Raw genomic sequence first — 18,313 nt, 5'->3', positions numbered from 1 at the left:
ATTGCTGGATCACATGGTAATTCTATTTTTAGTTTTCTGTGGAATTTCCATACTGCTGTCCACAGTGATTGCACCAATTTACATTCCCACCAACAATGTAGGAGGGGGAACAAGTTTCTAAGTGGAAAATGACATTTGAAAAATAAATTTGGAGTCAGAATACAGGATAAATTTCAGGAATGGAGAGATTAGAGACAGAAAATTAAGAAATTTTATTATTATGCCTGAATTATTGTAATAAAGGCATAAACTATGTATACAGAAGCAGTAAGAAGGATGTGTGCAATTTGTGAAATGGTAAAATAAGACTTAACTGTTAAGTAGAGATTAGATGAACTTTATCCTCTCCTAAAAGATTATTACTTCTAATATACACCTCAATCATTTGGTTTAAAAACCTATACAATTTTCCTTGCCCCTCACTCCCTAGAGTTCTCTTTCTCAGACATTTGCTGTTTTCTGCCTCCCATCCCCCAGACTGGCTTTTCCAACCACATAATATATTCCAGCCAAAACAAAGGACTATATTTACTAGTTCGCTAGACACACCAGGAAATTCCCAAACCAATGACTTTGTTCACGCTATGTCTTCTTTAACATCCTCTCCCCATTCTATGTATCCAAAGTCTAGACATTATTCACATCCGAGGTCAATGCTACTTTTCCTATCTAGCTCTCCCAGAAGCCCCAACTCAGAGCAAGCATTGCCTCCCAATACTCTTCATTTTCCTCTAAAACACTCTTTTCAAAAAGCTTACACTTGTTCCTTATTTCTTCTGACAAACTGTAATCTCCATGGCAGACACACCCAATTTATTTCCTCCTCCTTTCATACGTAATTGAAGATCTTAATAAATAATACATGGCAACAGTAAAGATCTTGATAAATAATATATGGCAATTATATACAGCTAAAAGCACAGACTCTGAAGACAGCCTGTTTGAGTTTGAATCTTAATGCTGCCATTTATTAGCTATGCGACCATGGGCAAGTTACTTAGTCTCTCTGTGCTTCAATATCTTTATGCATAATGTAGAGACAATAAAAGTAGATCCTGGAGAAGGAAATGCCAACCCACTCCAGCATTCTTGCCTGGGAAATCCCAAGGACAGGAAGTCTGGTGGGCTATAGTCTGTAGGGTTGCAAGGGTCGGACACGACTTAGCGACTAAACCACCACAGCAAGAGTAGATATTTCATAAAGCTGTCAGAGGAGTTGGCTTAGAATAGAATAAGTACTATAAAACTGTCTATTAAATACAGTGGAAAAATACTAAATATTCTGTGATAGGTGAGTGAAGCTTTATTTACAGAAAGCAAAATGTCAAAAGCAAAGCCAGTCTCTAGGTACAAAATAGGTATATACAGATTCTTCTTAAATCTATGTATGCCCTAAGGGTTGCTGCTGCTAAGTCGCGTCAGTCGTGTCCGACTCTGTGAGACTCCATAGGCGGCAGCCCACCAGGCCCCCCTGTCCCTGGGATTCTCCAGGCAAGAACACTGGAGTGGGTTGCCATTTCCTTCTCCAATGCATGAAAATGAAAAGTGAAAGTGAAGTCGCTCAGTCGTGTCCGACTCTTAGCGACCCCATGGACTCCAGCCATGGGATTTTCCAGGCGAGAGTACTGGAGTGGGGTGCCATTGCCTTCTCCGGCCCTAAGGGTTAGCTGTGCCCTTTTAAATCTTCCTTATATTAACAACGGTCTTGTTATGTCAAACAATTTAGTTTGACATTTCAACATTCTGAGAAAATATTTAGTTCAGCTTCCTGTGACAATAAGACACCCAATTGATCTTCTTGCCTCCAGTCTTACCCTCTTTATCCTTCCATGCTCACAGAGTATCTTTCTAAAATGCAGACCTAATGTTTTCCCACTGCTGCAAATCCCCTCCATTCTACCTCCCTTAGGATAAAGTTTAAAATCCTTAGAGTCTCATACACATTATCCAAAATGGCCCCTGCCTCGTCTTCAGAATCATCTCTCAACACTTTTTACCATGAAACCTAATCACCTGGCCACACCTCAAAGACTTTTTGTATGTCATTCCTCTGCTAGAACATCTCTCCATTCGTTTGCTAGGACCACCATAACAAAATACCGATGGATAAAGAATCCACCTGCAAAGCAGGAGATGTGGGTTTGACCCCTGCATCAGCCAGACTCCTTGGTGGAGGAAATAGCAACGCACTCCAGTATTCTTGCCTGAAAAATCCCATGGACAGAAGGGCCTGGCGGGCTATATAGTCCACAGGGTCACAAAGAGTCAGACACGACTCAGCAACTAAGCACAAGCACAGGCTAGGTAGCTTAAACAACAGAAGTTTATTTGCTCACAGTTCTGGAGGTTAGAAGTCCAAGATCAAAGTACCAGCAAGACTGGCTTCTCCCGAGGCTTACATATGGCTGCCTTCTCGAAGTATCCTCACATGGTCTTTTTTCTATGTGCACATGTTCTCAATGTCTCTTTTGTGTCCAAAGTTCCTCTTTTATAAAGATACCAGTCAGAATGAATTATACCCTAAAGGTCTCATTTTAACTTAGTTACCTCTTCAAAGGCCCTATCTCTAAATATAGTCATATTCTGAGGTTATGGGGTCTAGGGCTTCAATTTACAAATTTTGGAGAAACACAACTGAGCCCACAATAAGGCCTTCTTTTCTTTGGTCAGGCTAATTCCTATTTGTTTTTCCAAGATTGGCCCAAGTCTTCCTATCCAGGCAGATTTCATTGCCCTGTCTCTGTGTTCCCACAGTACTTCTGTGTGCTGCTCACTCATAAACACACTATCCCAATTGTCTCTTTCCTTCTTCAGATTGTATTCCTTAAGAGCAGAGAATAAATCTCTAGCACTTAGCACAGTATCTATCCCATTGAAGAGATTTATTAAAGATTTGATTATTTAGGGAACACAGAAGAAAGAATATGAGCTTTGAATAAAGGCAAGCATGAGTTCAAATCCTGGTTCTAATATGCACCTATGATTTTAAACTGGAGAAGGCAATGGCAACCCACTCCAGTGTTCTTGCCTGGAAAATCCCAGGGACGGGGGAGACTGGTAGGCTGCCATCTATGGGGTCACACAGAGTCGGACACAACTGAAGCAACTTAGCAGCAGCAGCAGCATGATTTTAAACAAGTCATTAAATGTTGATCTTCAATTCTACATAAGGTACTTATAAAGATAAATGACTTAATTATAATATAAGCATCCATTTTTTAGGGTTGGTAGAATGAGTGAGTGAAGTTGCTCAGTCATGTCCAACTCTTTGCGACCCCGTGGACTGTAGCCTACCAGGCTCTTCTGTCCATGGGATTTTCCAGACAAGAACACCCGACTGGGATGCCATCTCCTTCTCCAGGAGATCTTCCCAACCCAGGGATTGAACCTGGGTCTCCTGCATTGTAGGCAGAATGCTTTACCATCTGAGCCACCAGGGAAGCTGGTGGTACATAGTAGATGCTCGCTAAACATTAGAGTACAGATTCTGGGATTGCCTGGGTTTGAGACCCAATTTCCCCACTTAGTAGCTGAATGACCTTGGGTATGTTAACTTCCCCTCTGCTTCAGTTGCTTATCTAAATAAACATTTCTCACTGCTAATGTGGGGATGTTTACTATTATATGATCACTTAAGATCTGAACAAAAATGGCTGGATATCATGAGTAATTTAGTTCCTTCAATTATAAAGTTATTTTAAATGTGAATATTACTTAAATGCCTCAGACTTCTTACCAACCACATAGCATAGTAACTAAAGAGGTTCAAAAACTGTTATGGATAATATAAGTAAAGATCAAAATAAACATTAAATAATAAATTTTCATGTGTCTCATTCCTTATTTTGGTGTTTAAACATCCTGAGTATTGAAGTAAAAATCTTATCAAGTTTTTCTACTCTCTGTGACTACGGATGTTAATCATTTGTAGTAGAGAATACTACTTCTTGGCTCAAATTTTCAATTTCAGAACCACTAAACCTTTGAACTAGAAAGGCCAATCCCATCATGGCTTACCTAAGTAAACAGGTGGATTTGTAATGGGCTCTTAGGGTCTTAATGAAAAGCTCTGTAAAGGACAGGCATTGCAAGCAGAGAGAACACCTGGTTCACAAGTACTAAAGCGGGGTCCATCTCTTATTCTAGATATTCAAGGTATGTAGTAGGAACTAGTATTAGAAAATAATGCTGGAAAATGCTTTTTAATCATCCAACCTTTAAGGTCAGCAATAGGTAAAAGTTATCTGACCTATAACTTTGAAGTAAGGCAGATCTAGGTATGAATCTCCACTTGTTACATAAGCACAGTTTTAGAGCCTTAGATTATGCAAGGGGGTTATTATAGTGATTAACTGATCAAATGCACATAGAGCTCATAACTGAGATGCCTGGCTGACTGGGAGGTACCTAGCCACACAGTGACCCCATGGACTGTAACCTGCCAGGCTCCTCTGTTCATGGAACTCTCCAGGCAAGAATACTGGAGTGAGTATCCATTCCCTTCTCCAGGGGAATTCTTCCTGATCCAGGAATCAAACCCAGGTCTCCTGCATTGCAGGCAGATTCTTTACCATCTAAGCCACCAGGGAAGGCCCAATAGTGATTAATCGATCAAATGTATGGAGAGCTTATAACTGATATGCCTGGCTGATTGAGAGTAATCAAATGTTTGTCTTTCTCACACCTGTAATCATATGAATAAACACCTGTAAAATATCTTAAAACCATCTTTCACGTAGTATGTATTTGCTGAGTGTCTGAGGCTTACTGAAAATGACTTAATTTTAAAAACAGAAAGCTGGCCAGTGCTTTCCCCAGCCACCCAGGCAGCCTTCCAGCTAGAGCCCCCGCCTCCACATCTCCTCCAGAAATTGAGACCCGATCATCCTGCTCACTCTGCAGCAAGAAATCCAGACTTTCAGGGAGAGGAGGGAACATCAAACAGAAAGTCTGCAAGGACATAGTCTCATCAGGAAAAACTCTCCCCAAACTGCAGAGCCTCAAGTCAGGGGGTAGGGGGTGTGGGATGGAAGAGGCTCCTCTGGTCAGCTGGGTGAGGTGAAGAAGGTAGGTGGGACTTCCAAGTTCCGGAAACACCTTGGAATCTTCCCCAAGAGCTGTCAACAGGTCTCCCCTTCACACAGACTGCTGCTGCTGCTGCTAAGTCGCTTCAGTTGTGTCCGACTCTGTGCAACCCCATAGAAGGCAAGCCACCAGGCTTCCCTGTCCCTGGGATTCTCCAGGCAAGAACACTGGAGTGGATTGCCATGTCCTTCTCCAATGCATGAAAGTGAAAAGTGAAAGTGAAGTCGCTCAGTCGTGTCCGACTCTTAGCGACCCCATGGACTGCAGCCTACCAGGCTCCTCCATCCATGGGATTTTTCAGGCAAGAGTACTTTAGTGGGGTGCCATTGCCTTCTCCGTCACGTAGACAGAAGTCAACAAAAAAAGAAACCTGCCTGATTAGAAGATAAAACAACAGAAAGCTGGGATAACGGCCGAGATAAACAAGTGTCTTCATCCCTGCCCATTCTCCTCACCAGTGTCTTTCACAATTTCTTCCCAAGTATCACCACACCAGCAGTAACATGCTATCTGGAGATCACTGTAGCTCAGACTTCCAACTCTATAGCAAAGATTAGAAGGCCAGGGGAAAAAAATCACTGAAATAGATAAAACAAAACTGGAAGAATTCATTTCCTTTTTTACCCTATAGTCCATTATCGCTTGATGAATTTCCAGTGAAAAGTTAGTTTTCGACGCAGAAACTGCAGGCTTCAATAAAAGGTCCTTGGGCAAGTAACTGAGTTCACGACAATTATAATAACCTAGAAATCTTTTAAGTGTTTAGGAGACTACCTTTACTCTGGTACTAAAAGGACGTCGGTTAATATCCATTATACGCTTCAAACTGAAGGCAAGCGTCTTTCTTTTAAAAGACGTGCGGTGTCTGGCTCAAAATCAATCTCAAGAAAAGCCCAACTCAACACAGAAAGAGCTCTTTTCCACACCCTCTCGTCTCACATCACAGATGGCAACCAAGGCTTGAGATTTAACATCCAGACACTAAAGCGGCTCATCGCTCAACGATGGGGCACCAGGTGGGTGCTGTCCGGCATAGGACGGGATGCTGCCAATCCTGAAAGGTGCAGCTGGTGTGAACCCCGAGGCCAGAGCCTAATGCCCATCACTTAGCACTTACACTTGGGAAACCACCCGCTTCCCATCGCGGGGCTGAGACAAGGGGAGGACCCAGTCCTCTGGTACCCCAATTCCGGAGTCCGCGCGTGACCTCCGAGGACCGGGAGAAGCGCGGGGCGGGGAAGCTCCTCCGCCTTCAAGGGAAGATGGCAAGGGCAAGTTCGGGTCGTAAACGGAAAGGTTACTCACAGGAATGACCTGGCGTCCTCTGTCCAACGCCCAAGCTCCCTCAGGGAAAAGTCTCCAACGAAGCGGCAGCTGGAGAGCAGCAGCCTGCGCGGCCGCCGCTGCCAAAAACTACCTGGGCGTGGCAGGGACGGGCGGGCAACTTCACAACATCATCATTCAGCGACTTCGGTTTTGCAGCGACGCCAGGTCAATGACAGCCCCCACACAATCGGGGAAGAGAGGAGGAGACCCATTCTCCCAGCAGCCTGCACGGCGCCAGCGCACGACCTGCTGGGAATTGTAGTTTCATCTCGGCCACGCCCCTTAATTCGAAGGCCACGCCCCTCCCTGCTAGCCCTGAAGCGGGAGGCGGGAGGCGGGAGGCGGGGCAGTGACCCTGGGGCCGGGGTGGGGCGAGTCCAGTCCCGGTGGGCTGCGGGGGTTTAGGGCAGAGTTCCAGGCCCACAGCCCCAGTCTGGGTCGCACCGCCCCCTTGGCTCCGCGGCCCGCGCTGGGAGCGGGCCTTGCGCTCTCGCTTTGCCCCTGGGCGGGCCGGGCGCCCAGGGTCCGCACCGCTGACCGCCTGAGGAGAACCGCTGGCCGTGGTCGCCGCCAGGGTAATGAGGGGAGGCCGGGCAGGGAGGGGAAGGGCTAGGGGCCGATCGCGAAGTGAGGGAGAGCAGCTTAGTCCGCGCGCGCATCGGGAAGCTCGAGGCTAGAACTCGCCGTCATACCTCCAGCCGGAGCCCGGGCGGCTGGCGGAGCCGTGGCGGGGGTCCGGCTTCGCATGAACAGCGGCCCCTGCGCCCCGCGCAGCTCCGGTTCTGCCCGGCGTCCCGGGCCGCGTGGCGGAGAGCACCTGCGTGTGGGTAGGCTGCGCTTGCTGGGGTCGGCGGCGCCAGGTGCGCGGGTCCGGCCGCCCGTGGTGCTCTCCCGGGTCCTGGCACCCCTATCCCTGCTCTCACTTTTGGCCGCACTCACCCACGCGTGGCGTTTCCAAACCCGAGACGCCCTCCGGCCCGGCTCCGTATGCCACCTTCTGCGAGTTCGCTACAAAGTCCCCTAAAGCAGGACTCGCAAGGAAGCTTTTATATAATTGAATGCAAGCTGTGTTTTCTCCTCGTTAGTTAAGTTCAGGGTTGTGTTTTTCCCTTGTGGATTTGTTGTGTCAAGCACCTTTTCCCTCAAAACGGGATTGGAATTTGTGACAGCGCGTACGTAGCAAAGAGCCTGGCCCACAGTAGGCGCTTAGTAAATATTTTTTGAAAGCTTGAGTCACGATGCTAAGTTTGGAAAATTCTACCGAGTTGTGCGTCGCTATAGTTAAGATTTTATGGGTTCCCAACATCGCTTTGAAAAGTACAGTAATTTTAAGGCTCCACAAAGATTTAAATCGGGCTTTTTTACATTCCCGGTAACAAGTGCCTCTGTTGGATGCTTAAATTAACTCAAAACCCGAGTTCTGTAATTTGCGCATTCTGATTGTTCCAGAAAGTGTTAACCTTTCAGATTAAAGTTTTCAGAGGAACCATTCTTCATTCATTCTTCATTCAGATGAAGTAATTCATTTGATCTGAATCACCTAGAATAAATTTATTTACAAAGCTTTTTCCTGATTAGCTTTTTAGATACAAGTATGAGCGATCACAGTGATGTACATGTGAATACATTCAGAAATACAAGTCTCAACTATGAATTTTTTCAAAAAGATATTCATACCTAGTGAAAGCATGCAGGAGAAAATTATAACAGCAAATTTGCCCCCTCCCCCCGCCCTTACCGGGGACAACTGCTGCCTTGACCTCAAAATGTCTTATAAAATTATCTCTTAATAGTCTGTCACATCTAAAGCAAAATCCTCAGGGATTAAGCCCCGCACAGGGGCAACCCCTTTAGTACTAACAGTTTTCACAGATTGTGTCAGTTTCTTGTAAGTTTTCCTGAAAAAATAGATAATGTAGTTGGAGAAGGCAATGGCAACCCACTCCAGTACTCTTGCCTGGAAAATCCCATGGACGGAGGAGCCTTGAAGGCTGCAGTCCATGGGGTTGCTGAGGGTCAGACAGGACTGAGCGACTTCACTTTCACTTTTCATTTTCATGCGTTGGAGAAGGAAATAGCAACCCACTCCAGTGTTCTTGCCTGGAGAATCCAAGGGAAGGGGGAGCCTGGTGGGCTGCCGTCTATGGGGTCGCACAGAGTCAGACACGACTGAAGTGACTTAGCAGCAGCAGTAGCAGATAATGTAGTTAAAATTTTTTTTTGTTTAAGAAAGAACTTACTATTATTATGTGGAAAAAACAGGAAACAATCATGAGAACTAGGAAATTCAGTTAATCACCACATCTCTAATCTTGGTTTGTGGGAATGTATGCTGCAAGTGGCCTGGACCTTGTTTGCCTGGGTCACTACTGAGTGTCCCCAGTGCCCAACACAGCACCTGACCCATGACAGCCATTCATTAAACACTATGGTAAGAATACTTGATTGTTTCAGATAGCAGTGTAATTACTTTCTGCATGTGAATGGTTTCTTCATTTACTTGGATTTTTTTTAGATTACTAGAAGTGAGGATTTTATAGGATCAAAAGGTATCAATGTTTTCATAGTTATCAAAACATTGCCAACTTGCTTTCAAATGAGCCCTACCATTTGGTACTGCCACCAGTAATAACTGAGTGTACCTTTCAGAGCATCTTCTTAAGCTCTTATATGGATACAGTATTTGGTAATTCTAAGCACTTTCAGATGAAGCAATTCTTTTTATCTGAACCACCTGGAAAGTGGGCAAGGCAGGTATTGCATTATCCCTTTTGTAACACAGCAAACATCAGTGCCTTATTTTTATGATAATGAATGGCAGGAGACAAAAATAATCAAACCCTGTCAGGTCCCCCCCAACACACACCCATTCTTTACCTTTGGTCTGTAGTGAATATCATGAACAAATTGACTTCTTTCCTTAACAGTAAAATTAGATTCTGGTCTATAATTTCTGTGGTTTACAAAATCTTTTTCTTTGCCATTTGTTCAGATGTTTGCAGATGCCTTGATCAAACTTGGGAATTTCATTAAAATGAAATAATGAGTCACAATTTAGGTGAAAGAGAAATTGGGTAGGTGTAAGGTAATACCTCGCACTAGGAAATTTATAACATTGCCACCCTTTTTAAGCAGAAAGATATGGGAATTTTGGCAGTGCTTTTGTAGCTTCCTGAATGTAAATGTAGTAAGTTACTATTTTAAACCTCTGCATCTGTTGGAGTCTTCATAAACTATTGAGATTAATATGCCATCAGTGAAAGTGGACAGGAATTATTTGTATAATAATCAGTATATTTTCGTATTTGTCAATAAATTCCAAGAAGAATGGAAATGAGAACTAAGATCATAAGTTAAAAAAATTCAACCTACAGAAAATATTTTCACATTAAAACTGAAAAAAAATTTTTGTAAACATATGGCAAGAAGAAAATGTTATTAATTCCAAGTCTGTTACTAATCCTGATTCTTTCCCAAATTTGCTGATCAGTGACCCTAAATGATTTAATAGGTAACGAATTGATAAGGAAGCTTTGGAAGATTCAGAGTTTGCTTATAAGTAGAACCGTTGGAAATTCTTGGGCATCATTTGTAGTAAAAGTAGGTCCAAAATTGCCTTTTTGTATTGTTTTTACATTTTGCTTAGGGTTCTTTGAAAGAAGTAGTACAGATAAGGAAGAACAGATGCAGGTAATCAAGGCTTTGGAAATATTCAGAACCTCCTTTCAACTGCACTTTGCCTTTGTGATGGAAATCTGTGAAAGGGAAAGTCGCTCAGTCACGTCAGGCTCTTTGCGATCCCATGGACTATATAGTCCATGGAATTCTCCAGGCCAGAGTACTGTAGTGGGTAGCCTTTCCCTTCTCCAGGGGATCTTCCCAACCCAGGGATTGAACCCAGGTCTCCTGCATTGCTGGTGGATTCTTTACCAGCTGGGCCACCAGAGATGCCCAAGAATACTGGAGTGGGTAATATCTGATATCTCTTGTGATATCAGAACCGAAATGGCGTTCGGTAAACAGAAATGCTCTTTAAGAACACCTTTCAGAAATGTCAGTGGTCCTTGTGTCAGAGAACAGCTGCCCAAATAGTGGTGGGTTTTGGCAACTAGATCTTTAAGGAATTGTTATGTAAATATGTTATTTTGCTTCTGTTTTTTATACTAGGATATTTCACTGTCTTGAAGATTAAAGCAGAAATCTTCTTTGGAATAGATGGATTTTTGTTACTTTCTGTGAACTAAAGCGATTCAATGTCTCTTTTGGTAAGTTTTTATAAATGTGAATCTAATTTTGTATCAACAGAGTAGTTAGATATGATATTAGTGTAAAGCCATAAGAGAAGGAGTACTCTGATGCAATGTTCTTAGGCTCTGAGATGTTATTTTGATCTGAATGACTTCTGGTCTTTAAACATAAGTTAAATTCTCACTGAGTTTTTGTCTCTTTAAAAAAGAGCTTCTCCTATACTTTTCTGATATACTTCCTCTATTCCTTTGTCCCATACACACTTTTTCTCATACATTTACTATCCTTACGTATTCCTCTTCCATCCAGCCTTATTCTTTAAATCTTTCAGAAATCCCTTTTTACAAATTTCCATTTGACTAAAGGTAAGCAAAATAGTATGAAAAATAAGCCCCTTGACTTAGCAAGACAAAATACATTTAGATCAATGTATAATATGATATATAGATACTAACTTGGTTTTTGTTTATATGAAGTCCATGGTATCTAGTCTAGATTAAGTAGTTTTAGGACTTTCATTGTGTCATATAAAATATAATACTTTATTTGAATATTTAAATTATTAAAGCAGTAATCTTTTAAAAAGTGGTGGGTGCATATGTAATTTTCAAATACTTTAATATATTATATCTCTCTTAGTCTTCAAAATTGTTAGTGATTGTCAGGGCAGGTGGTATAATCCTCATTTAGAGTTTGGCCTAAGATTGCAAAGAATTAGAGGCAAGGATCAAACTCATATCTGCCAATTCACTCCATCAGTTGCCAAATCTGAGAGCCAGAACTATGAAGTTAGACTATATTGTAGGTTATTTGGAAAATATAGAATGCATTCACTTTGTGTTTAAAGTAAAGTTTATCTACCTAAAAGGGGAGCTTTATATATCTGGAAAATACATTGAGGTGAAATATTACCTCATTTTTCTAAAGCAGGATCTGCAAACTTTTTCTTTAGAGAGCCAGGTAGGATTTGTGGGCCAGGTATATATAGGGCCAGGTATGATCTATATATCTATATACCCTATATATAGATCACTGCTTTAATAATTTAAATATTAAAATAAAGTATTATATTCTATATAAGACACAATGAAAGTCCTAAAACTGCTTAATCTAGACTAGATACTATGGACTTCGTGTAAACAAAAACCAAGTTAGTATCTATATATCTATATACCCTATATATCTATATAAGGCCAGGTATGATCTCCATTAAATTACTCTTCTGTTATCAAAGCAGCCATAGGCAATATGAGTTAAATGCAAATAAAGGTATCTGTGTTTCTGTAAAACTTTACACACTTAAACAGGTGGTGGGTCAGATTTGATTCATGGACCATAGTTTCTGCTGTAAAGGATTATCTAAGATTTAACAATTTATGTCAGTTTGTAGGTTGGATGAGATGTAAAGGGGCATTTGATAGATGAAAATCCTGAGATTCGAAGGGCTATGTGGTTGCCCAGGTTTCCAAATTTGGGGGGAAAGACATCTTATTTAATCTATTATTTCATAATTATGGATTTTTTGGGAAAAACAGAATTTGATAGTGGGTCATTTATATTTGTTCAGTTTGTTGATAATTTTAGTTTATATTCTTCTTGCAATGATGAAATATTTAGACTCTTTTGAATCAAAACCTTCATGCTTTCTCCTCAATGAGATATTTGTGCAACTCAGATAAAGTTAATGAAGGATTCTTCCCTGTTCAAAGTTTACTGTCTGTTTGACAGGTAGGAAATAGTGTTTTCAAAGGAGCAGCAAGTAACAAAATTCCACACTCTTAGAAAAAAAGCAGGTGTTCAGCATAAACCATGTTGTTTGCACAAACAGTTTAGGCACCATGATCCATTCTTATCAAGGAATGGTGGGAACCCTCCCAAAATCCGAGTTGCTAGATACCAGCCAAGTGTCAGCCTTGTAATCAGGCCTTTCCAAGAGAGCAGTTTTAGGTCTGCTATGTTAACCCCTTTTCACACAAAGTATTAGTGATTATTGTGAAAGATTCAGGGTAAATGTTGGAAAATATATTTAAGTACCAAATAACATATAAATGACCTAACTGGTGATTATTTTTTATATGAACAACAATAGTATCTTCAAAAACTGTTTTATTATAAATTTTTTCACCCTACACAAACCAATAGAAATTTGCAAAGGAAATGATTCTACAGCTAGCTAGACACTCTTAGATCCTGTTGTTCAGGGGAAAATTTTACATAAAATGGTAGGGATCTATTTAAGAGTATTGTAGTAAGATTGATAACATATACATACTATAGGAATTAAATTTAATCAGTAATTTAGACTAACTGGGAAAATTATTAGTTTGATTAGTGAGAAATTATGGCATATTTTTAGAGAAAGGAAGTTTGATTAAGTAAGTGACTAAAACCATTAAGTAGACATGGATGGATTTATCTTAAAGACTCAGTTGATGTTATACTTTAGTAGTGAAAAGTGAAAGTGTTAGTCACTCAATCTGACTCTGACTCAGTCACTCAGTCTGACTCAGTCATTCGTGTCTGACTCTTTGTGACTGCATGGACTGTAGCCCACCAGGCTCCTCTGTGCATGGAATTCTCCAAGCAAGAATACTGGAGTGGGTAGCCTTTCCCCACTGCAAGGGATCTTCAGGACCCAGGAATCAAACCCAAGTCTCCCGTATTACAGGCATATTCTTTACTGTCTGAGCCACCAGGGGCCCAATTATACATTAATGTTCATATAAAAATGAATGTTCATGAGATGCTTGACATTAATTAAAAATCTCTTTCATATAGCTTGTTTATACTTTTTGGGGGGCATATTTTCTTCCTAAATAATGTAACATCAGCTTCACATTGCTAGCATGTTTAGGTGTTACATTTCTTTATTGACAGTATGTGATAATGGAACCTTGAGTTAAAATACAGGAAAATGTAACTTGTGATAATGGAACTAAGTCTCTTAATTTGATTTGAGTTGGTTAGAAATCTTTATCACTTTATAAAACAACATTGGTTCCAAATATATGTGGTTTAAATATAGATAAACATGGTTCCTACACCTGAGGGAAAAAATCTGAGGATCAAGATAAAATGATATGAGTACAACGAAATAATCTCTAGCTAAATACTCAGAAGAAAACTGCAAAGATGATGAAAAAGTTAAATATTAGCACCTGCAGTAAGAATGAATTGATATTACCTCCAGGGTAGAGAGCAAGAGTCAGAGATAGCACCAAGTAACACCAAAGCAGATATGAAGTTTGTCTTCTGCATACCCAGCTGCTTTTCCCTTCTCCCCCCATATGAATCCTGGCTCCAGTTCAGGCTCCTGCATGTTGCCCTTTCTCTCTGTTCCTCACTCTAGTCAACAAACTTTTTTGTATCCATGTGCCACCCTTACAGTATTTTTGATTTTTCACTTATTTAATATATTTCTGACTTTACAGGATTGTTTCTGCACTTCACGAACACAAGTTGAATCACTCAGACCTGAAAAACAGTCTGAAACCAGTACGCATCAAAATTTGGTAAGAAAATGGTTGAGTACAAATGTTCTTCTGCCTCCTGTAATGCCATTTTATAGAACATAATTCTTGGTTCTCCTTTACCTCTTTTTCTTTTCTTCTTATTCTTTTTTCTTCCTCTACTTAAGCTGTTCTCCAGAAGTCTATAATTGATCTCTGCTCTTCTGCCTAAACAGACTCTCCCTGAGCAGTCTCACAGGCTCCTGTGGTTTCAGTTGCTCATATTTCAGATTGTCCAGAGGTACCTAAGGTTATCCTTCAGGTTGATAGGGGACCCGGTGATCAGGCAGGACTGATGATTCTCAAATTTTTACCTGCAACTTTGACTCTTTCTTGAGTATCAGATATGTCTATAGAATACCTCTGGCTAGAGTTTTCAAAGCTATCTCTATAGCAAATTGAGTAAAACCTTAATCTTCTCTCAGACCTCACTGACCTATTGAATTTCCAGCTTTGGCAAATGAAAATCCATCTGCTAAATCACCCTCACTGGGAACTTTGTAGTTATCCTCACACTGCCTCTTCCTTTGCCCTCACATCTAGTTATATACCAAGTCTCTGAAATGCCCATGAGTCCATCCCCTCCTTCACCTGATCACTGTTACTACTCAAATCTCATCATCTCTCACCTGGACTATTGTAGGTAAACTCATTGCTTGTAGTTTCCTAGTCATACGTATAACCTCTTATGGTCTCTCACTTAGGTCAGTATTCAACAGTTACCTGAACAGGCCTGTTTGTGCCACTTTCCAGCTTTAAAATTGCCATTGATTTCCTAAATACTATTGGATAGAGCCTAAATTTCTTAATGTGGTATAAGGACTTTTAATGGTGTGGAATATGTCTGATTTCTGAGTTTCATTTATTACTACTGAGTCTTAGCACATACTTTTATTTCTGCTTGAAATACCCTTCTCGATTTTCTGCCTCTAAAATTCTTCCTCTTGCTTAAAGAGTTGGCTCAAACATCACATCTGAAGCCTTTGCTCTTGTATCTTTAATTCTGTTATGCTCCTACAGATCTTAGACATCCTCATAAAAAGGCATTTACTATATTAATCTCAGAATGATTGATGCATATGTCTCTCCACATGAGCCCCCCAAAATAGGCATCCTGTCTTCTTTATCATCCCTGGGTAATAACATTAAATAATATTTAAAGAAACATGCTGATAAATAAATGTTTCTCTGGGATCTTCCACCTTTAATCTCTAAATCTTTATTTTATAATTATTTCTATAAAATAGAACCTGCCTTGCAAATACCTTAGTCCTACAAAATAGAGTAATCTTAGTTAGTTTTGTTTATAAATTTATCCTGATCTTATCTTCAGTTGTCATCATTTTTGTCATTTCACTTTTTACTTACTTTTAAGTCTTCTAGTTACATACCCTTTTGTACAATAGAATACAGTATCCAGTCCTAGTTTTCATTCAAGTATTACCCTTCAGACTGAGGTAGAGTTTAGAAAGTAAAGTATCTGTTGTTGGCTCTTTGCTGTTACCAAGAGAGAGGCCTAGAATTCAGGAAACTTCCACAAGTGCTGCCTTTTTTTTTTTTTCCCCCCAGCAGGGGCGAGAAGTAGGGGAAATATTGTGGTAGGATACAAACAACATAAAATTTACCATCTTAACCATTTTTAAGTATATAGTTCAGTGGCATCAAATAATTCATAATATTGTACAAGCATCACTGCTCTTCATCTCCATAACTCCCCACCTCTTGGAAACCACAATTCTACTTTCTGTCTCTGATATTTGACTACTCTAAGTACCAGTATAAGTACTGTATTTATTATTTTCTGACTGAGAATTTTCAGTTAGCATAATATCCACAAGGTTCATTGGTATTGCAGCATATTGCAGAATTTCCTTAATCTTTAAGGTTGAATACTTCTTCATTATATGTGTACACTATATTTTGCTTCTTCATTTATTTGCTGTTGAAAACGGGTTGCTTCCACATTGCAGCTATTGTGAAGAATGGTGCTTCTATGAACATCAGTATACAAATCTCTTTGAGATTGTAATTTCAGTTCTTTTAGGTACATACCCAGAAGTGAAATTGCTGGATCATATGGTAATTCTATTTAAATTTATTGAGGAGCCACCGTACTGTTTTCCACAGTAGCTGTACCATTTTACCTTCCCACCCATAAGAGTTCCAGTTTCTCTACATTCTCTCCAAAACTCAGTATTTTCTGCTTTTTGATAACAGCCATTGTAAAGGATGGGAGTTGGTATCTCATGGTAGTTTTGATTTATATTTGCCTAATAAACTGTGGGAAATTCTGAAAGAGATGGGAGTACCAGATCACCTGACCTGCCTCTTGAGAAACCTATATTCAGGTCAGGAAGCAACAGTTAGAACTGAACATGAACAACATTGTCTTTGAAAGGAGGTAGGAAAAAATATAAAAGATAAAAAGAGAGACAAAAGAGGTAGGGATGGAGATCCGTTCCGGGAAGGAAGTCTTAAAAAAAGAGAGAAGTTTCCAAACACCAGGAAACACTCTCACTGTGTTTCCTGTGGAGAGCCTTGGGACCTCAGAGGGCAACATAACCGGGAGGAAAAATAAATAATTAAAACCCACAGATTCTGTGCCCAACGGTAACTCCCAGCAGAGAAGCAACTCAGATGCCTGCATCCACCACTAGCAAGTGGGGGCTGGGCAGGGAAGTGCGGGCTGCATTGCTTAGAGTAAGGACTGGGCCTGAATGCCCCGAGGGCAATCTGAGGGAAGTAACTTGAGATAACAAACCAGACTGTGGGATAGCTATCCCATGAAAAGCCCTAACCTAAGACACTACCAGGCCCTCTCACACAACAAAGGACTGAGCAGAGCTAGCCGGCTGCAGACCGGCCCATCCCCCACTGGAGACAGGCAGGTGAGGGCAGCCAGAGCCAGAAGGGGGCAATTGCGGCCACAGAGAGGCATCATCTACCAAACTGCAAGCAGGCTTCGTTGCTAACCAAGACTTCTTGGGATTCTGGATGGTCGAATTGCCTGAGAAGGTGCACCGGTTGTACACCCAGAAAACCAAGCGGCAGGGATGGGGGAGGCGATAAGTCGCAGCAACCATGCTTGCCAAACACCTGGTCACCTGAGCTGCTCGGATGTGGGAAGGGCACAAAACGCAGGCCCAACTGAGTCTGTGCCTTTGAGGAGTACCCGAGCACCTGAACCTGAGCGGCTTACACCTGGGAAGTGCATACAACCCAGGGCCGGCCTCAGACAGTTTCCCAGCAGAGCAACCTAGAGCCTAAGCAGTGTAGACAGGGAAAGCACACACGCCATGAGCGGGGGCAAACCCAGTGTGGCTGAGACACTGCAAGCACATGCCAGGGTTATTTGTTTGCAGTGTTCCTCCCTCCCCACAGCACGACTGAACAAGGAAGCCTAAAAAAAGTGTCCACCACCGCCCCCTTGTGTCAGGGCGGAAATTAGACACTGAAGAGACCAGCAAACAGAAGAAGCTAAAACAGAGGGAACCACCTTGGAAGTGAAAGATGGAGAAGTCTTGAGGCTACTGTAAGAATAAGACTGAAAACCAGAAGCAGGTGGCTTAAGTCCAAATCCTGAGAACACCAGAGAACTCCTGACTCCAGGGAACATTAATTGATAGGACCTCATCAAACACCTCCATACCTACACTGAAACCAAGTACCACCCACGGGCCAACAAGTTCCAGAGCAAGACATACCACACAAATTCTCCAGCAACATGGGGACATACCCCTGAGCTTCAATATAAAGGCTCCGCAAAGTCACTCCAAACCCATTGACATCTCATAACTCATTACTGGACACTTCATTGCACTCCAGAGAGAAGAAATCCAGCTGCACCCACCAGAACACCCACACAAGCTTCCCTAACCGGGAAATCTTGACAAGCCACCCATCCAACCCCACCCACAGCAAGGAAACTCCACAATAAAGAGAACTACACAAACTTCCAGAATACAGAAAGGCCACCCCAAACACAGCAATATAAACAAGATGAAGAGGCAGAGAAATACCCAGCAGGTAAAGGAACAGGATAAATGCCCACCAAACCAAAGGAAGAGATAGGGAATCTACCTGATAAAGAATTCTGAATAATGATAGTGAAAATGATCCAAAATCTTGAAAACAAAACGGAGTTA

The 18,313-nt window shown here is 41.5% G+C and overlaps 2 protein-coding genes across 6 annotated transcripts in view; one reads left to right on the top strand and one right to left on the bottom strand.

Moving 5' to 3' along the window:
• The window catches only part of TRAK2 (trafficking kinesin protein 2), a 74,759-nt gene extending 67,406 nt beyond the window's left edge, over nt 1–7,353 (bottom strand). Inside the window, exon 1 of one of the 3 annotated variants that reach the window (XM_086345926.1) lies at nt 7,104–7,353. The gene's annotated coding sequence lies outside the window, so the exon portion shown is untranslated. Of the gene's footprint in view, nt 1–6,390; nt 6,642–7,103 lie in introns of those variants that run through there. The other 2 variants (XM_086345919.1, XM_086345915.1) reach the window with 2 other exon arrangements.
• Nucleotides 6,729–18,313, top strand: part of STRADB (STE20 related adaptor beta) — a 31,443-nt gene continuing 19,858 nt past the window's right edge. For all 3 annotated transcript variants that reach the window (XM_086345955.1, XM_086345947.1, XM_086345938.1), the window contains exons 1-3: nt 6,729–6,986; nt 10,579–10,676; nt 14,091–14,171. Coding sequence is in view for 2 of the 3 variants with exons in the window: in XM_086345947.1 (XP_086202073.1) it covers nt 10,665–10,676; nt 14,091–14,171 (93 nt within the window). In the remaining variant the exon portion in view is untranslated. The remainder of the gene's footprint in view (nt 6,987–10,578; nt 10,677–14,090; nt 14,172–18,313) is intronic.

Source organism: Bos grunniens, chromosome 2 (genome assembly GCF_055505025.1).
Source record: "Bos grunniens cultivar Pamir isolate PY7600 chromosome 2, Bosgru_T2T1.0, whole genome shotgun sequence".
In the NCBI taxonomy this organism is placed as follows: domain Eukaryota; kingdom Metazoa; phylum Chordata; class Mammalia; order Artiodactyla; family Bovidae; genus Bos; species Bos grunniens.
This window is presented reverse-complemented; position numbering and strand designations above follow the sequence as displayed.